This window comes from Myotis yumanensis, unplaced genomic scaffold, assembly GCF_028538775.1.
Source record: "Myotis yumanensis isolate MYYU_CA2020_CCGP unplaced genomic scaffold, mMyoYum1.0.hap1 SCAF_21, whole genome shotgun sequence".
In the NCBI taxonomy this organism is placed as follows: domain Eukaryota; kingdom Metazoa; phylum Chordata; class Mammalia; order Chiroptera; family Vespertilionidae; genus Myotis; species Myotis yumanensis.
Window position 1 is genome coordinate 14,444,074 of NW_027223772.1, and position 14,592 is coordinate 14,458,665.

The 14,592-nt window shown below is 52.0% G+C and overlaps 1 protein-coding gene across 1 annotated transcript; it reads right to left on the reverse strand.

Moving 5' to 3' along the window:
• Window positions 1-3,026: 3,026 nt before the first annotated feature.
• On the reverse strand, window positions 3,027-9,649 carry LOC138998971 (NUT family member 2G-like). The gene is given in 7 exon segments (XM_070400997.1): window positions 3,027-3,809; window positions 4,316-4,432; window positions 4,829-5,091; window positions 5,545-5,684; window positions 6,144-6,272; window positions 6,959-7,661; window positions 9,634-9,649. Coding segments are annotated over 7 exon segments (2,151 nt in total).
• Between the last annotated feature and the right edge of the window lie 4,943 nt (window positions 9,650-14,592).

Below are 14,592 nucleotides of genomic sequence, written 5' to 3' on the forward strand. Positions count from 1 at the left end.
GGGGACTTTTGCACCCCACTGACTTCACTGGATAGATATTTCAGAACAAAAATTAACAAGTAAACAGTGACTCTAAAGGACTCACTGGATCAGATGGACTTAATTAATACTTATAGAACATTTCACTCCAAAGCTGCAGAATATACATTCTTCTCAAGTGCCCATGGGTGATTCTGATTCTCAAAGATAGACCACTAAGACAGGACAGAAAATAAGTCTCTACAAGTTCAACAAGATTAAAATCATATCAAGCATCTTCTCAGATCATAGTGAAATAGAATTAGAAATCAACTATAGTAAAAATACTCAAAAACATTCAATCACATGGAGTCTAAGTAGCATGTTATTAAACAATGAATGGGTTAGAAGCAATAATAAAAGAACTGCCAGGAAACAAAAGCCTGTGTTTGGATGGCTTTGCAGGTGAGTTTTGCCAAACATTCAAAAAAGAACTAACACCTATACTCCTCAAACTATTCAAAAAAATCCAAGAGGAAGGAACACTTTCAAACCCTTCTTATGAGGCTAGCATTATCCTAATTCCAAAACCAGATAAAGACACTACAAAGGAAGAGAATTACAGACCAAAATTCCTGATCAATATAGATGCTAAAATCCTCAACAAAATATTAGCAAATTGGATTCAGAAATATATTAAAAAGATCATACACCATGACCAAGTGGGACTTATTCCAGGGATGCAAGGGTGGTACAATGTTCGCAAATCAATAAGTGTGATACATCACTTAAATAAATTGAAAGACAAAAACCACATGATCACATCAATAGATGCAGAAAAAACATTCGACAAAATCCAACATCCATTTTTTATAAAAACTCTCGCAAAGTGGGAATAGATGGAGTATACCTCAACATGATAAAGGCCATGTATGATAAATCTACAGCAAACATAATTCTCAATGGGCAAAAAGTAAAACCATTTCCCCTAAGAATAGGAATAAAGCATAGTACTGGACATCCTAGCTACAGCGATCAGACAAGAAGAAGAAATAAAAGGCATCTAAACTGGAAAGAGGAAGTAAAACTCTCAATATTCATAGATGACAGAATATTATACATAGAAAGCCTTAAAGACTCCACCAAAAACTATTAGATTTAATAAATGAAGTTGGCAATGTAGCAGGATACAAAATCAACACTCAGAAATCTATGTTTTTTTTATACATCAATAATAAATTCTCAGAAAGAGAAACTAAACAAACAATCCCATTTACCATTGCAACAAAAAACATTGAGATAGGAATAAACTAAATAAAGGAGGTAAAAGATTTGTTCTTTGAAAACTACAGGACGTTGAAAAAAGAGATAGAGGAAGATATAGACAAGTGGAAGAATATACTGTGTTCATGGATTGGTAGGATTAACATCATTAAAATGTCCATACTACCCAAGGCATTCTACAGATTCAATGCAATCCCTATTAAAATACCAACAGCATATTTCACATCTAGAACAAACACTCCAAAAATTTACATGTAACCAAAAAATCCCTGAATAGCTGCAGCAATCTTGAGAAAAAAGATTAAAGTTGGAGGAATCACAATACCAGATATCAAGTTATACTACAAAGCCACTGTAATAAAAACAGCCTGGTACTGGCCCAAGAACAGGCATATAGATCAATGGAACAGAACAGAGACTCCAGAAATCGACCCAAACCATTACATTCAATTAATATTTGACAAAGGAGTCAAGAGCATACAATGAAGTCAAGACAGTTTCTTCAATAAATAGTGTTGGGAAAATTGGACAGATACATGCTAAAAAATGAAACTAGACCACCAACTTACACCATACATAAGAGTAAACTCAAAATGGATAAAAAACTTAAATGTAAGTCAGGAAACCACAAAAACCCTAGAAGAAACCATAGACAGCAATAATCTCAGGCATCTCTCATTATGGATATATCTAGGGCAAAGGAAACTGAGAAGAAAATAAACAAATGGGACTACATGAAAATAAAAAGCTTCGGCACAACAAAAGAAACCATCGGCAAAATGAAAAGGCAGCCCACTGTATGGGACAACATATTTGGCAATGATACATCTGATAAAGAGTTAATATCCAAATATATATGTGGTCATTGCCATTGTATTTTCATATTTATGATTTCCCCCTCTTATTCTTAAAGAAATTCCCTTAACATTTCTTGTAATACTGGTTTGGTAGTCATGAACTTTTTAAGGTTTTTCTTGTCTGGGAAGTTCTTTATCTCCCCTTTGATTCTAAATGTTAGCCTTGCTGGTTACTACTTATTGTTTAGTAGCATGTTATTTAGCCTCCATGTGCTTGTCTGTTTTTTCAGTTTTCTTCTTATAATGGATTTCTAGCTATTAGGGAAGATTGTAGGATTTCCAAGCATTGTTATCTGACTGCTTCCAGGACACAGATGGAAGATTTTTTCTATAAAACTGGTTAATGGTCTGGAGGGCTGAAAGCCTCAAAAGAAGCTCCTCATCTCCAGAGGGTTCAGAATACAGATGACAATAGGAGGCCCCAGTTGGCCCCTCACCCAGTTGGGTCTTGGCAGTAGGCATGATGGGATGGATCCTTGGGGATTAGAGAGCTGTGTGCTCCCAGGAGCAATTGGAAGGGGTTCCTGCCAATCTGGACAGAGGAACTGGAGGTTCACCTGTGAACCTATAACACTTGTGACCTACCACAACCTTTCTTCCTGCCAGGTCCCCTCTCCATGGAACAGTGCAGACCCAATACGGAGATAGTGGCCACTAGAATGTCTTAACAAAACCATCTTTATTCATAATTGACACACAGTGCCCCAAAGGTGCTGCTCCTACCCCCAAACCCAGGCCCACCCCCACCCTAACGGTCCTGCCTTCCATCCCTATTTCTCATGTGAGTAGAACAGCCAGGATCATCCCTGGGGGCAGCCAGGGACTGCCCTGGGATGAGGAGCAGCCCTTGGCTCCACTGGGGGACAGCCAGGTCACAGGAAGCATGCCCCGCAGGTGGCTGGCAGTGGGAGGGACACCCACTGCTCCCTACTGGCTGCAGTGTCACTTATTACTCCTCCCTGTGACAGCCAGGTCACACTTTTTCTTTTGAGGCTGTGAGGCGCAAACCAGCTCCAGAGCCAGTACTGGCCTCCCACAGACCCCCAGGTTGACCCTTGGGCGGGGGGTCTTCTCAGCATGGGTGGGGCCTCCCGCCAGAGCACGCTTCCGAGATTTGGAAGCTGCAGGTGAAGCTCGGGTGAGACCTAGTGTCTGAAAGAACTGGGACTGGGCAGCGCCCCGGGGCCCCCGACCTCCAGGGCAGGCAAGGCCCGAGGCAGGGACAGGACTCAGAGAGAGCCCACAGGGCAGCAGGCTATTAGGAGAGCCCAAGAGGAAGGCCAAGCTGGGGAGGTCCTCCTCATCCTCACTGAACCTGTCTGGCTCAAGAGTCTCTCTGACAAGAGAGGCCTCTCTGGGGACGCAGGCCTCCCTGGGGCCCAGTGCACAGTAAGCAGGCCCGTTGCCCTGGGGAGCAGAGGGGGGGCATCGAGCCCGGAGTTGTGGGTGCTCCTGACGCCCCGCAGAGACAGCAGAAGCCTGGGGCCTGGGCCGGTGGGCGTCTACTGGGCCGCGCCTTTGCTGGTCCTTGAAGTCAGTCTCTGGTGGGCAGGCTTTGTCACTGACACCCAGCTGGGGGCCACGGTCACGCCTCTGGGCATCTTGGCCGATCTCAGACTCAGAAGAACTTGAGTTCAACAGGGGAGCACCGTGACTCGGGGGTGCCTGCACGCCCTCCTCCTTGGAGGCCAGGAGTCGCTTCTCTACCAGCTGGGAGGAAGAAGGGACAGTGAGCTGGCGTCGCTCACGTGTGTGAGGAGGAGGAGTGTGGGTGATAGGACAATGGTACTGGGGGGAGGAGGGGGAGGTGATACCGTGACTCAAATCCATGACAGTCATGTGGCTCTCCTCTGTCCCCTGTGCCATATTCCCAGCTTGGTGTCCCCTCCCCTTCTGGGCTCCCACCCCCTCCTCTCTGTTGTCCTCTCCTTCTTGTTGTCCTGCCCTGCTCCCACCCAGGGCTGGCCCCTCGGTGCCTACAGGCAGGGGTGGCGTGGACAGAGGCCTGTGTGTCCTGGTTCTGGGTTGCCCCCTGCCCTGGTTTACCTGAGTGCACCATCCCCTGGCTCTCCTGAACCCTCAATCTACCTGGAGCTCCTCCCTCCTTGACTCACCAGGGCCAGTCCCTCCTCTAACTCCCCTGGGGTCCCTGGGTGCTATGGCTCACTTGGAGTCCCCCTTCCATCTCCCTAAGGTCCCAGCCTCCCCTGGCTCACCTGGGCAGCAGTGAGCCCTTCCTCCTGCTCCAACTCCTCAACTAGGGCCAAGGGATCCTGCTGTGTGTCTGGGGAAATTATTTGTTCCATGAATTGGGGGTGAATGACCGCCTCCACCTGGGACAGAAGGAAGCGGCTGTGAGCCCCTTGGCAGGGAGCAAACTGGGAGTCAGCGGGGCCTGGAGCACAAATGGGAAAGCCAAGACCCACCCGGCCTCCTGCACAGGTGGGTGTTTTACTCCATCATGGTCATCAGGTGCACACACGCACACACACACACACACACACATACATGCACATACATGCACACACACACAGGCACACCCACATGAACACAGCACACACACCACACCCATATAAAGTGCACACATGCACACACAGACACACACTCTCATGTGCCCAGCTCAGGAACAAAGAGCAGAGCCCAATCCCATCAGCCTGGGAGAACCCGGGTCTGGGTGCTGCAGCGCCTCCCTCTGGGATCTTCAGACCCGGAGCTGCCAGCCAGCCCACCTGGGTGACAAAGTCTTCCTGGGAGCACAGCTGGTCCAGGTAGCTCAGGAGACCCTCGTCCTGCAGCCACTCCTTTACTTCATCCTCCCATCCTCCACCTGGCGCCTCTGTGGCTGAGTGCGGCAGGCCCAGCAGATTGTCCATGATGTCCATGTACTCTCTCACCGCCTCCGGGGGGATCTCACTGGATGACTTGGTCTCCTGGGGCCGTTGGTGTCTTCGGATGTGCTGGGCACTGGGTAAGGCCTTCCTGGGTGTGCACGCTGGGCAGAGAGGGAAGAGGAGGGAGCATGAGGGGATAAAGCTCCCACCTCAGGAGCATGCGATGCTGAGGGCAGTGTGTGGGTGTGACTGGATTGGGGCCACCTGAAGCCTGGTGACTACTAGTATGTGAGGAGAGAGGACAGGGAGAGTATCCAAGAGAGTCATGTATGAGGACGTGTGGAGCCACCGAATCTCCAAAGGGCCCCGCAGCCAACCCGCTTCTCAGCAGACTTCATGTGGGGCCTTTGACAGGGAGCGGGGAGAGGGGATGAGAAAGTGGACCAGGTCCAGACCCCTTGGTGACAAAGGACCAGAGGCCCGGCTCTCAGGGTTGTTTGCCTTGAAAGACCAAAGCCCCCCTGAAGGCGAAGGGCCCATGTGGGTGGGACAGTGGCCTGCCCTAGGCCCTGTTGCCTTTGGCCATGGGCTCCTGTGGGAACTTGCTGGCCTACCTGGCTGCCCGCCCACCACTGGGCCTGGGGGCCCCCGAGGATCAGGTCTCGGTGGGGCAGGAGGGGGCTGGGTGTGCGCCCCCTTCTTCAACTCCAACTTCTGAATCTGCATCTGCTCCTCCGCCTCAAACTCCATGAACCTGGGGGTGAGGGGGGCACAGCTGTGCTGAGAAGGAGGCCCCGGGAGCCCAGAAAGGCAGCAGCGGGTGGGGGGATGGGAGAGCCAGGGCCTTGGGGCTGTCAGGGCCCGGACACTGGGGAGGCAGGAGGCTGGCTGAGCACACTCCTGCACAGCCCCTCTGGCTGCAGTCTGCCCACGGGGCGGGCACCTCCCCCAGCCTGTCCTGAGCCTCCATGTCCAGCCCAGGACGGGTCAGGGTCAGAGGAGGGGGGAGCTCCCGGGAGGTGGGACAGAAGCACCCACGCTCTGAAGCTGAGAGAGAGGCTTCCCCAGGAGAGAAGGGCCTCTGGGCTGTGGGGACCCTGTGCTGAGTGACACCCTCCCACCACCCTCCTCTCTGATACCTCACAGCTGGACCCTGCCCCACAGGCAGCCCCCTACACACACACAGCTGTGGGGACCAAGGACCCTGACTCACTTTTCTGCCATCTCATAATAGATCATCCGGTCAAAGTTGCTCTTGCGCTGCCATTCCTGCATGGCCCGCCACATTCCCTCCTCCAGCGTCATGGTGGGCCTCAGGCGGGAGAGGGACCGGAGCACCGGGCTGTAATGCCTCAGGGTCAGTCATGGCTGCAGCCTGGCCTCCACCCGCCTGCCCACCCCAGCTCAGCGGAGCCAGGTTCCCACCCCGACCCGGCAGGACTGAGCGCCGGCAGGTGAGGGAGGAGGCCTCTGTGTGCAAAGACAAGCCTTCCAGCTGCAGTTGTCACGGCCTCACATTCACACCAGCCCGGGAACTGGGACTAGAGGCTGACCCTGCACTCACACCCATCGCTGGGACACTCGGGCCATGGAGCGCTTCCTCGTCAAGACTGCCCTTTCACAACAATAACCCTGTCCTCAGGGAGACGCGGCCTGCGCCAGGCAGCCTGCCGACACGTCTCAGGTTAGCACAGACCATTAGACCAAGGAGCCTTCTCCACATCCTCAGAATTAGGTAGAATTGTCTGGTCATGAGGGGCCTGAGGGCGCGAGGAGCTGCCTCTCATGGTTCCATCTCTAGGAGGAGGATCAGGGCTCAGGACGGTGAGCTCAGTTGCGGGAAAGCACCAGTGAGGAAGCCATACATGCGGCGGGTGATGCGTGTGGCGAAGAATGTGCCTTCTGAGAGCAGCGACCCCACCCTCAACCTTCCCGCCAGCGTCCCGGGATCAGCCCGCCTGCAGGTCCCTCCCAGCTCCTCTTTGAGTGAAAGCTCCAGGCGCCCCCTGCCCTGCCCAGGGCACTCACATGAGGAAGCAGGACAGAGCTTCTGCATCAGGACTCTGGGGAAGGTGCCTCCGGGCCAGGGCCTTGAAGCGCTGCCAACGTCGGAAATTTTTGTACACACTGTTGGGGTTACAGGAATCATCCGGCGAGGTCTTGGACTGGGAGGTGGCCAGGCCACCCTTCCTCGAAACCCCAGCATTCACAGAGGGGACGATGGGGGCCAGCTGGGCAGCTGGTGGTGGAGCTTGAGGAGGAAGGCTGGGACACCAGCCTCCATCGCCCGCCTGGGTGCCCCCAAAAGCCGAGGGGGGCATAATCGTCTCCACCGCAGAGGCTTCCAAGAAGAGGGGTGCAGGACACACAGCACCCCCACAGGTGGTCCCTGGAGCATTCCAGTTGGGTGGGGCCTGAGTCAGGACAATGGTCTGAGTCTGGGAGGGCTGTGGTCGTCCCCCTTCTGACCTGACCTGGTCCATGATGTTACAAGCCCCAGGCCCAACGGGGCCTTGACCAGCATTTCCTGCCACCAAAGGTGTCCTGGGCAAAGCAGGCAGCACCAGGGGGCAGCCAGGAGGGAATGACGGGGTCCTGAGGGGCGGCAGGTGCTGCTCCCCAGGGGGCTGGTGTGCAGGGCCAGTAGTGGGCGGGGGAAAGGGCTGTGCTGTGAAAGGAGTGACGGAGGCACCGGGCTTCAGGGTCACATCCGCTCCCAGCACTGTAGATGCTGTTGAGACAAAGGAAAGGGTGAAGGGAGGAGGAGAACCAGCAAACAGGACTGAGGCGCTCTGGGCCCCTGTAGCCACTGGGGAGTCAGAGCAGTGAGTCTCACAGGGGAGGGCCATTGGGATGGGCAAACTGCGGAGATGGCAGATGTCCTCAGGTCATTGTCACGCTCTGACCTCCAATTGGGAATTACTCCACTGGAGAGCTTGCTCCCCAGCGCCAAGGCTCCCTGACCACTGTCTGCGAGGAGAAATGGCCCCAGCCAGCGCTGACCCTGAGATCCGCCCTAAGGATTCCCTGGCACCGACCCTGCCAGTCTCAGGCCTGGCCCTGGGCAGCAGTCAGCTCTGGGGGCAAGGACCCCAGGCAGACCCACTCCGGCAGTGACCTTCTCCAAGGCAAGTTCTAGGCACCCAAAGGGCCTCTGAGAACAGGCCGTGTCTGAAATATTAAGGCCCCATCTGCTCCTCAGTCTTCCCTTTTCTCAATAAATCACCCCCTTTCTGTCCTGGGCTTGCACAACAACACAGAAACACTTGAGTAATGTCTCTCCACAAGAAGGCACAGGAGCCCTGATCTGACCCTTGAATGCACTGACCACCATGCACATGTGTGTCAGAACCAACAGTGAACACTCAACACGGGCCAGGTCCTGCCACTCGGCCCCAGCGCTCAGACTATTGGCCCCTCAGGAGCTTGTCATTTCACAGCCAGCAATGGCTGCAGAGGGTTAGAGAAGGGCCATGGAATTCGGCAAAGTGGGGCTGTTGGTAGGGGTTTCCAGAAACTTCCATAGCTGCTGTCCTGTTAGATGGGTCATGGGACTGCAGACTGTGTGAGGTCCTTCCCCTTCCAGCTCCCAACAGTGGAAAGTGAAGGCCCAGTAAGAAGCAGGTATGAGCAGGTGACAGTGGGACACAGTTGTCTGAACACATCCCTGCTCAGAGGAACTGGAGCAGACCTAGTCCAGGAGAGCAGGCTGCACACCGCGTGCCCCTAATTCCTCAGGACAGGCAGCCTAGGACGTTTACTACTGACACAGACCATGGTCTTCCTGCCCCTGTGCACTCCCCTTCCCCCTTAAAAAGGAATCCGCCTTCACAGTCGTTCCACGGAACACCACGCAGGCTCCACACCTGTTTTCTGTCGCTGAAGCAGGGACGTGGCCTATGAGCAAATCTCTCATCTCAAAGGTAAAGGGCAGGGCAGAGGGTGCGCCATGAGATGCTCGACAAGAGGAAGTCGGTCTGAAGACCTGGGTGGCCACAGGGGGAATGATTCGGGACAGCTCAGGGAACCGGGCCCTCTCTTGGTGGAAGTTACCCGGCCGCCCTGCCCCTGTGGAATCCAAGCCAACAAGCAGCTCCCTGGGCTGAGGAGGAGTGAGCTCTGGGCAGGAAGCAGGGGAGAAGCTCTGGGCTGCAGCAGTTGGAGGACCTTCCAGCCCAGCCCTCAGGGGGGACATTTCATTGTGGACTTGGCCACAGGCAGCCCCACTGGACAGCTTTCTGGCTAAACCCTCCCATGGCCCCCATTAGCTCTAGTGAACTCAGGTCAAGTCCCTTAGAAAGATACTGCGGGGCAAGCTCCAGGTGCCCCAAGAACAGCACACAGGACTAGGCTTTCCCGTGACCACCCTGTGCCACCCCCACGACATCGCCCACTACTCCCCACACACACGTGGGAGTGGCTTGTCTCCCCTCTGGGAAGAACCCACGTGCCTGCTGCCGTCCTTTCTCCACACCCAGGCATTTCCCTGAGCCACCCTGACCCACCTCTAGGAGCCCTCCTGCCAGTGCCCTCACAGGTTCCCATGGGCTCCCAGCCTCCCAGGTGACAGGTGCTTGGAGGTCCAGTGCTCCCTCCCTCCCCTACTTCAGTCAAACCGTGTTTCCCCAGTGTCACAGTTTAACCCCAAGTTTTGAGGGACATCTCGGTGTTTAAAACATCCCCCCTCCAATCTATAGGCTTACCTCCTACTGAAGCCATCCCCGCAGGCTCATTCACAGACCACCGCTGCCTAGTAGCCTCCACAATGAGAAAAGGCAAGTCGAGAATCCAGAGACTGACCTCCTCCAACAGCTGCTCAGCATCCAGTGGAGGGAAGGTTTGGGTTTAAACTGTAGAATGTAGGGCTCCAGACATTCTGCAGCGGGGGAGGGGCCGAGGACCGGTGGGCTGGGGTGGGTGGGGATGGGGGACATTCCATGGAGGGCTCTGACAGGTAGGCGAGAACCCGCAGTTCCTTTCAAATTTAAGAGGCAACACAATTGGTGTGTGCCTCTTAGGCACTGCATACTTTGGTGTTTTTAGATTCACAGCACAAAGTCTTTACCTGATGTGCCCTTATCTCCTTTCTTGATCCATCACCCTAGTTCTGGGTCCTCAACCTGCTTCCTATCTGGTCTTTGGTTGACTTCAACACAGGCTACACTTTCTGAACAAAATTCAGACCATACAGCCTGAAAAAATATTCCGAATTTATGGCCACACGGAACCCAGTGTTTGAAATTAGGACTGACCCAGCAGAGGCAGCATGCTCGGTGGCTGTGTGCACATCATACCTTAGGAAGCAGTCCTCTGGCCCCAAGTGCCGCCCAGTGCTGGGAGCCCTGCAGATGCAGCCGGCCCAGCCTTACAAACCATCCCCTTCGCTAAGGTCCATCAGGGCAAGGCCCTGTATCCTACAGGGCAAGACCAGAAATCACTACTTTTTGTCTTTCAGAGTTTTATGTTCAATGTTTAATTGTTAACCTTTGATTTTAATATAATGTTTTAAACAAGTAATGCCTTTGCATCGTTCACAGTCAAATGGTGCAAAATGGAAAATGCAGTGAGGCGTCTCTCCTGCTTTCTCCCCCCAGAGCACAGTCTTCTTCTCCACAGGACGCCAGTGTTGTCTGTTTCCTTTCAATCTTCCCAGAGATGTATCATGCAACCAAAAACAAATGCATGCTATTTTCATTTTTACAAAGCGCTCTAGGCCTTTTCTTCTGGTTAAAAATTAATACATGTTCCAATATATTTATTTTATATGTAATATTATTTATATATACTACAGTGATTGTCTTTGTACTGGTAACATGGTTCCTCTTTATTTCTGGAGGCTAGATTCTTAGAACAAAAAGTTCTACAGTCCCTTAAAATTCAAAGTACATGAAAGAATAGGTGGCCAGATTTAGCAAATAATGGATGCACACTTGAACTTGATTTTAAGATACACAATGAATTATTTTTTAGGAAAATTGTGTCCCATGCAATATTTGGGACATGCCTCTACTGTAAATTTGTTTGCTGTTTTCTGAAATTTAAATTTAACTGGTATCCTGTGTTTCTCTGGCAACTCTATCAAACAAGTAACTTATTACGCTATTATTAGTTACTCACCTCTGTAAGAAGAACTCCGAGTAAAGAGACTCAAGTGTGCATCTTGGCTTCACCACAAAACACAATTGCACATACACGTGACATATGCACACTCTTTGGAGGATATGGAATTTGTGAGAGCCGTCTAGGCTCAGTGGGTTTAAGGACAGAAATAACAGACAGGAAGACAAAAATTCTGCTTTCACAAGTTAATGGGGTTAACACCCTAGGGTCCTGATTTTCCTAGGTGTTAAAATGCACTACACATGAGGTGGATGTGCACTTTGAGAGGAAGCCAGAATTCTATTCACCATGTCCAACCCCCATTCATAAAAACCTGTACCCACCTAAGTCCTAGCTTGCCGGTGTGAGCCTAGACACCCTGCTCATTGGTTTCCAAATGGTCTCTCTGCATCATATACCCTTGCTCTTTGGAATCTAGGCTCATCATACCATGTGGTCCCATCTGCATGTGAATCATGGTCACACCCCTTAAAAAACTTGGTGGTTCTTATTTTCATATTGTGCACAAATGTCAGTTTATCACTATCCAAATGATATGAACAAGCATTTGTGTTTTGTGAGAGGAGAGGATTGTTAGGAAATTGATCAAGGGAGATGAGGGGTCACAACTTTGGAGGATTTCAACTAAATCTCTTGGGAGTCAATCTTCACTCCGGCTATAGCAGCAGAATTCCTACTGATGGTAGGGTGTTGGGAAAGAGAGGAGAGGCTTAGAACGTAGTTCCACACCATGAAAATTCATTAAAAAAGAACCCTCCTGTTGGCACTTAAGAAGTTCCTTGCTGCCTGCAAGGAAAAATAGACTCAAAAGAAGCTGAGATGAGATAAGAGCAATTCAAGCAAATTTATGGTGGACTTTATTTCAAAAAAACTACTGGGGATTGAAAAAAGGAACTTGAAGATATTTATCAGGATTTGAGCTTTTATCTTGGAGGTAACCTTAAATGACTTTCAACCAATAACTTTATATTAGAGGGATGGTGAGGAAAATATGGTACCCAGTTACTCAGAAAAGGCAGGCTTCCTTGTTGCTTCTTCCCCTTGTCCAGTCAGTGAACCAATTATGTACAAGATTCTCACTCATGGCTTTGATATGCTTTTAATGACTCTTCTCAGGGCCAGTGATATAAAAATTGCATTGGGGAAAAATTACCTGCTTCCAATACTGCAATCACTTTGTACTACATCAAAGTCCTAGGCGCAAGAAGCAGATAGAATCAAATGAGCTCAAAGGTAATCCGGGAGGATGCGCCATGGAAGGGGTAGTGAAAATTGCTTTGGGCCATCTCTCTGGCTATTCCTGCAGAAAGGCCAATGGAGGGCATTTAGAGCTGAGAAAGACATCTTCCAGGGATGGACCAAAGCTTCAGAAGACAGCTATCTCCCGCCCAATCATGCAACCTTGGAAGAATGGCGAGATGCCATGTTTGTGTTTTGTGCAGTTGTGTCTGTGCACTTGGAGACACATAGTGTTGTTAGATGTGCGTGGTCTTCAGAGAGACCCCGTGGGGGTGGAAATGCTCTATTCTTGCAAATGACCAGAGGAGGATAGGATGATTTCAGTTCCTTTGGAAAGCATGACAAACTCAAGTCAGTAAGTTGATTCTGCTACTATATATATGTTTTATTACGCTGACCCCAGCATATACAACATGTTTCAGGCCGGCCTCTCCCAAACTCTGTCCCAAGAGGGCAGCTAAGTGCATGGACTGCACGTTTGCAACTTTAAAGTCGCAAGTGCTCCCTGCAACGCGCTGGGAGGTTCCTGGGAGGAGGACCTGCAGGAGGCCTCACAGGGCCCCTCCCTCCACTCCTTCCTCTCCTGCAGGGACAGCCTGGGCCCTTCCCAGGGTGCCTCGCGCCAGGACGCACCAGCACACCCACTGGGGGCGGGACTCTGTCCTGCACCTGCTCCCAGCGTCCGTTGGGGCGGTTGGCGCCCACAGGCGCGCGCATGCGCTAACGGCAGGGCGGGTCCCCAACGGCCGCCCAGGCTGCACGCGGGGCCTGGCATGGCGGCCTCCGGAGTCCGTTAGGCAAACAGGGAGGTAAGGGGCGCGCGGCCCCCTCTCCCCTCAGGCGCCCCCTCTTCTCTGTGGTTCCCCCTGTGGGCTCTGTGCCCCGGGTCTGTGCTCAGCCCCCACACCCTCACATATTTCTGTGTGTTTTCACCGGGAATTGACTGCCACTGGCCTTTGGGGGTCAGTGATGGGGGCCTACACGGCCCAGTGATGCCTGTGAGTCCAACTCGGGGCGTCGGTCTGTGTCCCCCGCTTTCTGAACAGCGCAGCTCCCGGCAGTTCTTCCGCCTCTGACAGCGCCTCCGGTTCGGCAGGAAGCTGCTCGCGTCCCTGAAATGAGTGGACGGGGCGGAGCCCCCACTCCCCGCAGTCCCGGGGCCTCCGTCCTCAGGGCCTCGGCCCGCGGGCACCTCCCTGCACCCGCCATGTGGGGCGACCTGCCGACCACCAGGGATGCGGCCGCTGCCGACGCCGGGTGCGGGCAGCCGGGCCGGGCGTGGGCACTGGGGCGGGTCTGAGGTGTGTGCCCTGCGGGCGCTCGCTGTGTCTGTGGCCACGGGGCGGCCATGCCCGTGTGTGAACGTGCAGGCGGAGCGCTGTATTTGGAGGGTGTGGAGGTGTATATGCCGGTGAACAGTAGTGTGTGTGCGGTTTGGTGTGGGGTGTGTGGCTGTGGGTTCTCCAAGATGGAAGAGTGAGTTCTGTGGGAATTTGGGAGGGGGTATGTATGCGCAGGTGTGTACGTGGCATGAAGTGTGTTTGGGACATACGTATGGGACACAGGTGTGCATGTTTGCAGGGCACGGGCTATTCGTGGGTCTGTTCGGGGCTTGTGGAGAGTGTGTGTGTGGAGTGTACTGTGTTCCAGGGCCGTGGCCGGGGAAGGATGTTTGCTGGAGCTCCGTGTTTGTATTTTTCAGTCGGGCCCTAAGGCTCACATGTTTTGGGTACCGAGGGTGTGAGTATTTGAGGGAGAGATGGTTTCTGTGCTTATACAGGGGATAGAGGATGGTATCTATGTATGGGAGGTGTGTGATACGGTTATTTGGTAGTGTTTGTGGATGTGAGAGCTGACTCATTAGCTAGGGGTAATTTGGTATTTGGGAGTTCTTATATGGTTTGATGGAGATATTTCTGTGTGTCTTGCACATGTATACTGGTCTGTGTGTACATCTGTCACCAGGTGCATAAATTATCAATTTGCTCATAGGTTATGGGGTTGTTAGGTGTTTTTAAAGTATATTTCTTTGGCGAATTCTAGAGTGTTTCTACATGTGTTTGGTAGTAGGTAGTAAGCAGTGGTCTGTCTGTATATTCAAGGTGAGGGAAAAGTGCTGGTGTTTCTTCACAAATACCCAGTACACTACAAATATGCCAACATATATCCCTGTACCTTATGTCCCAGATACACATGTAATGCCACACTACCTACATATACATAACCCCACACTCCCAAATTCCCACACAGAATGAACTCTTCCATCTTGCAGAATACAAAGTCATACAAACACCACATCAAAT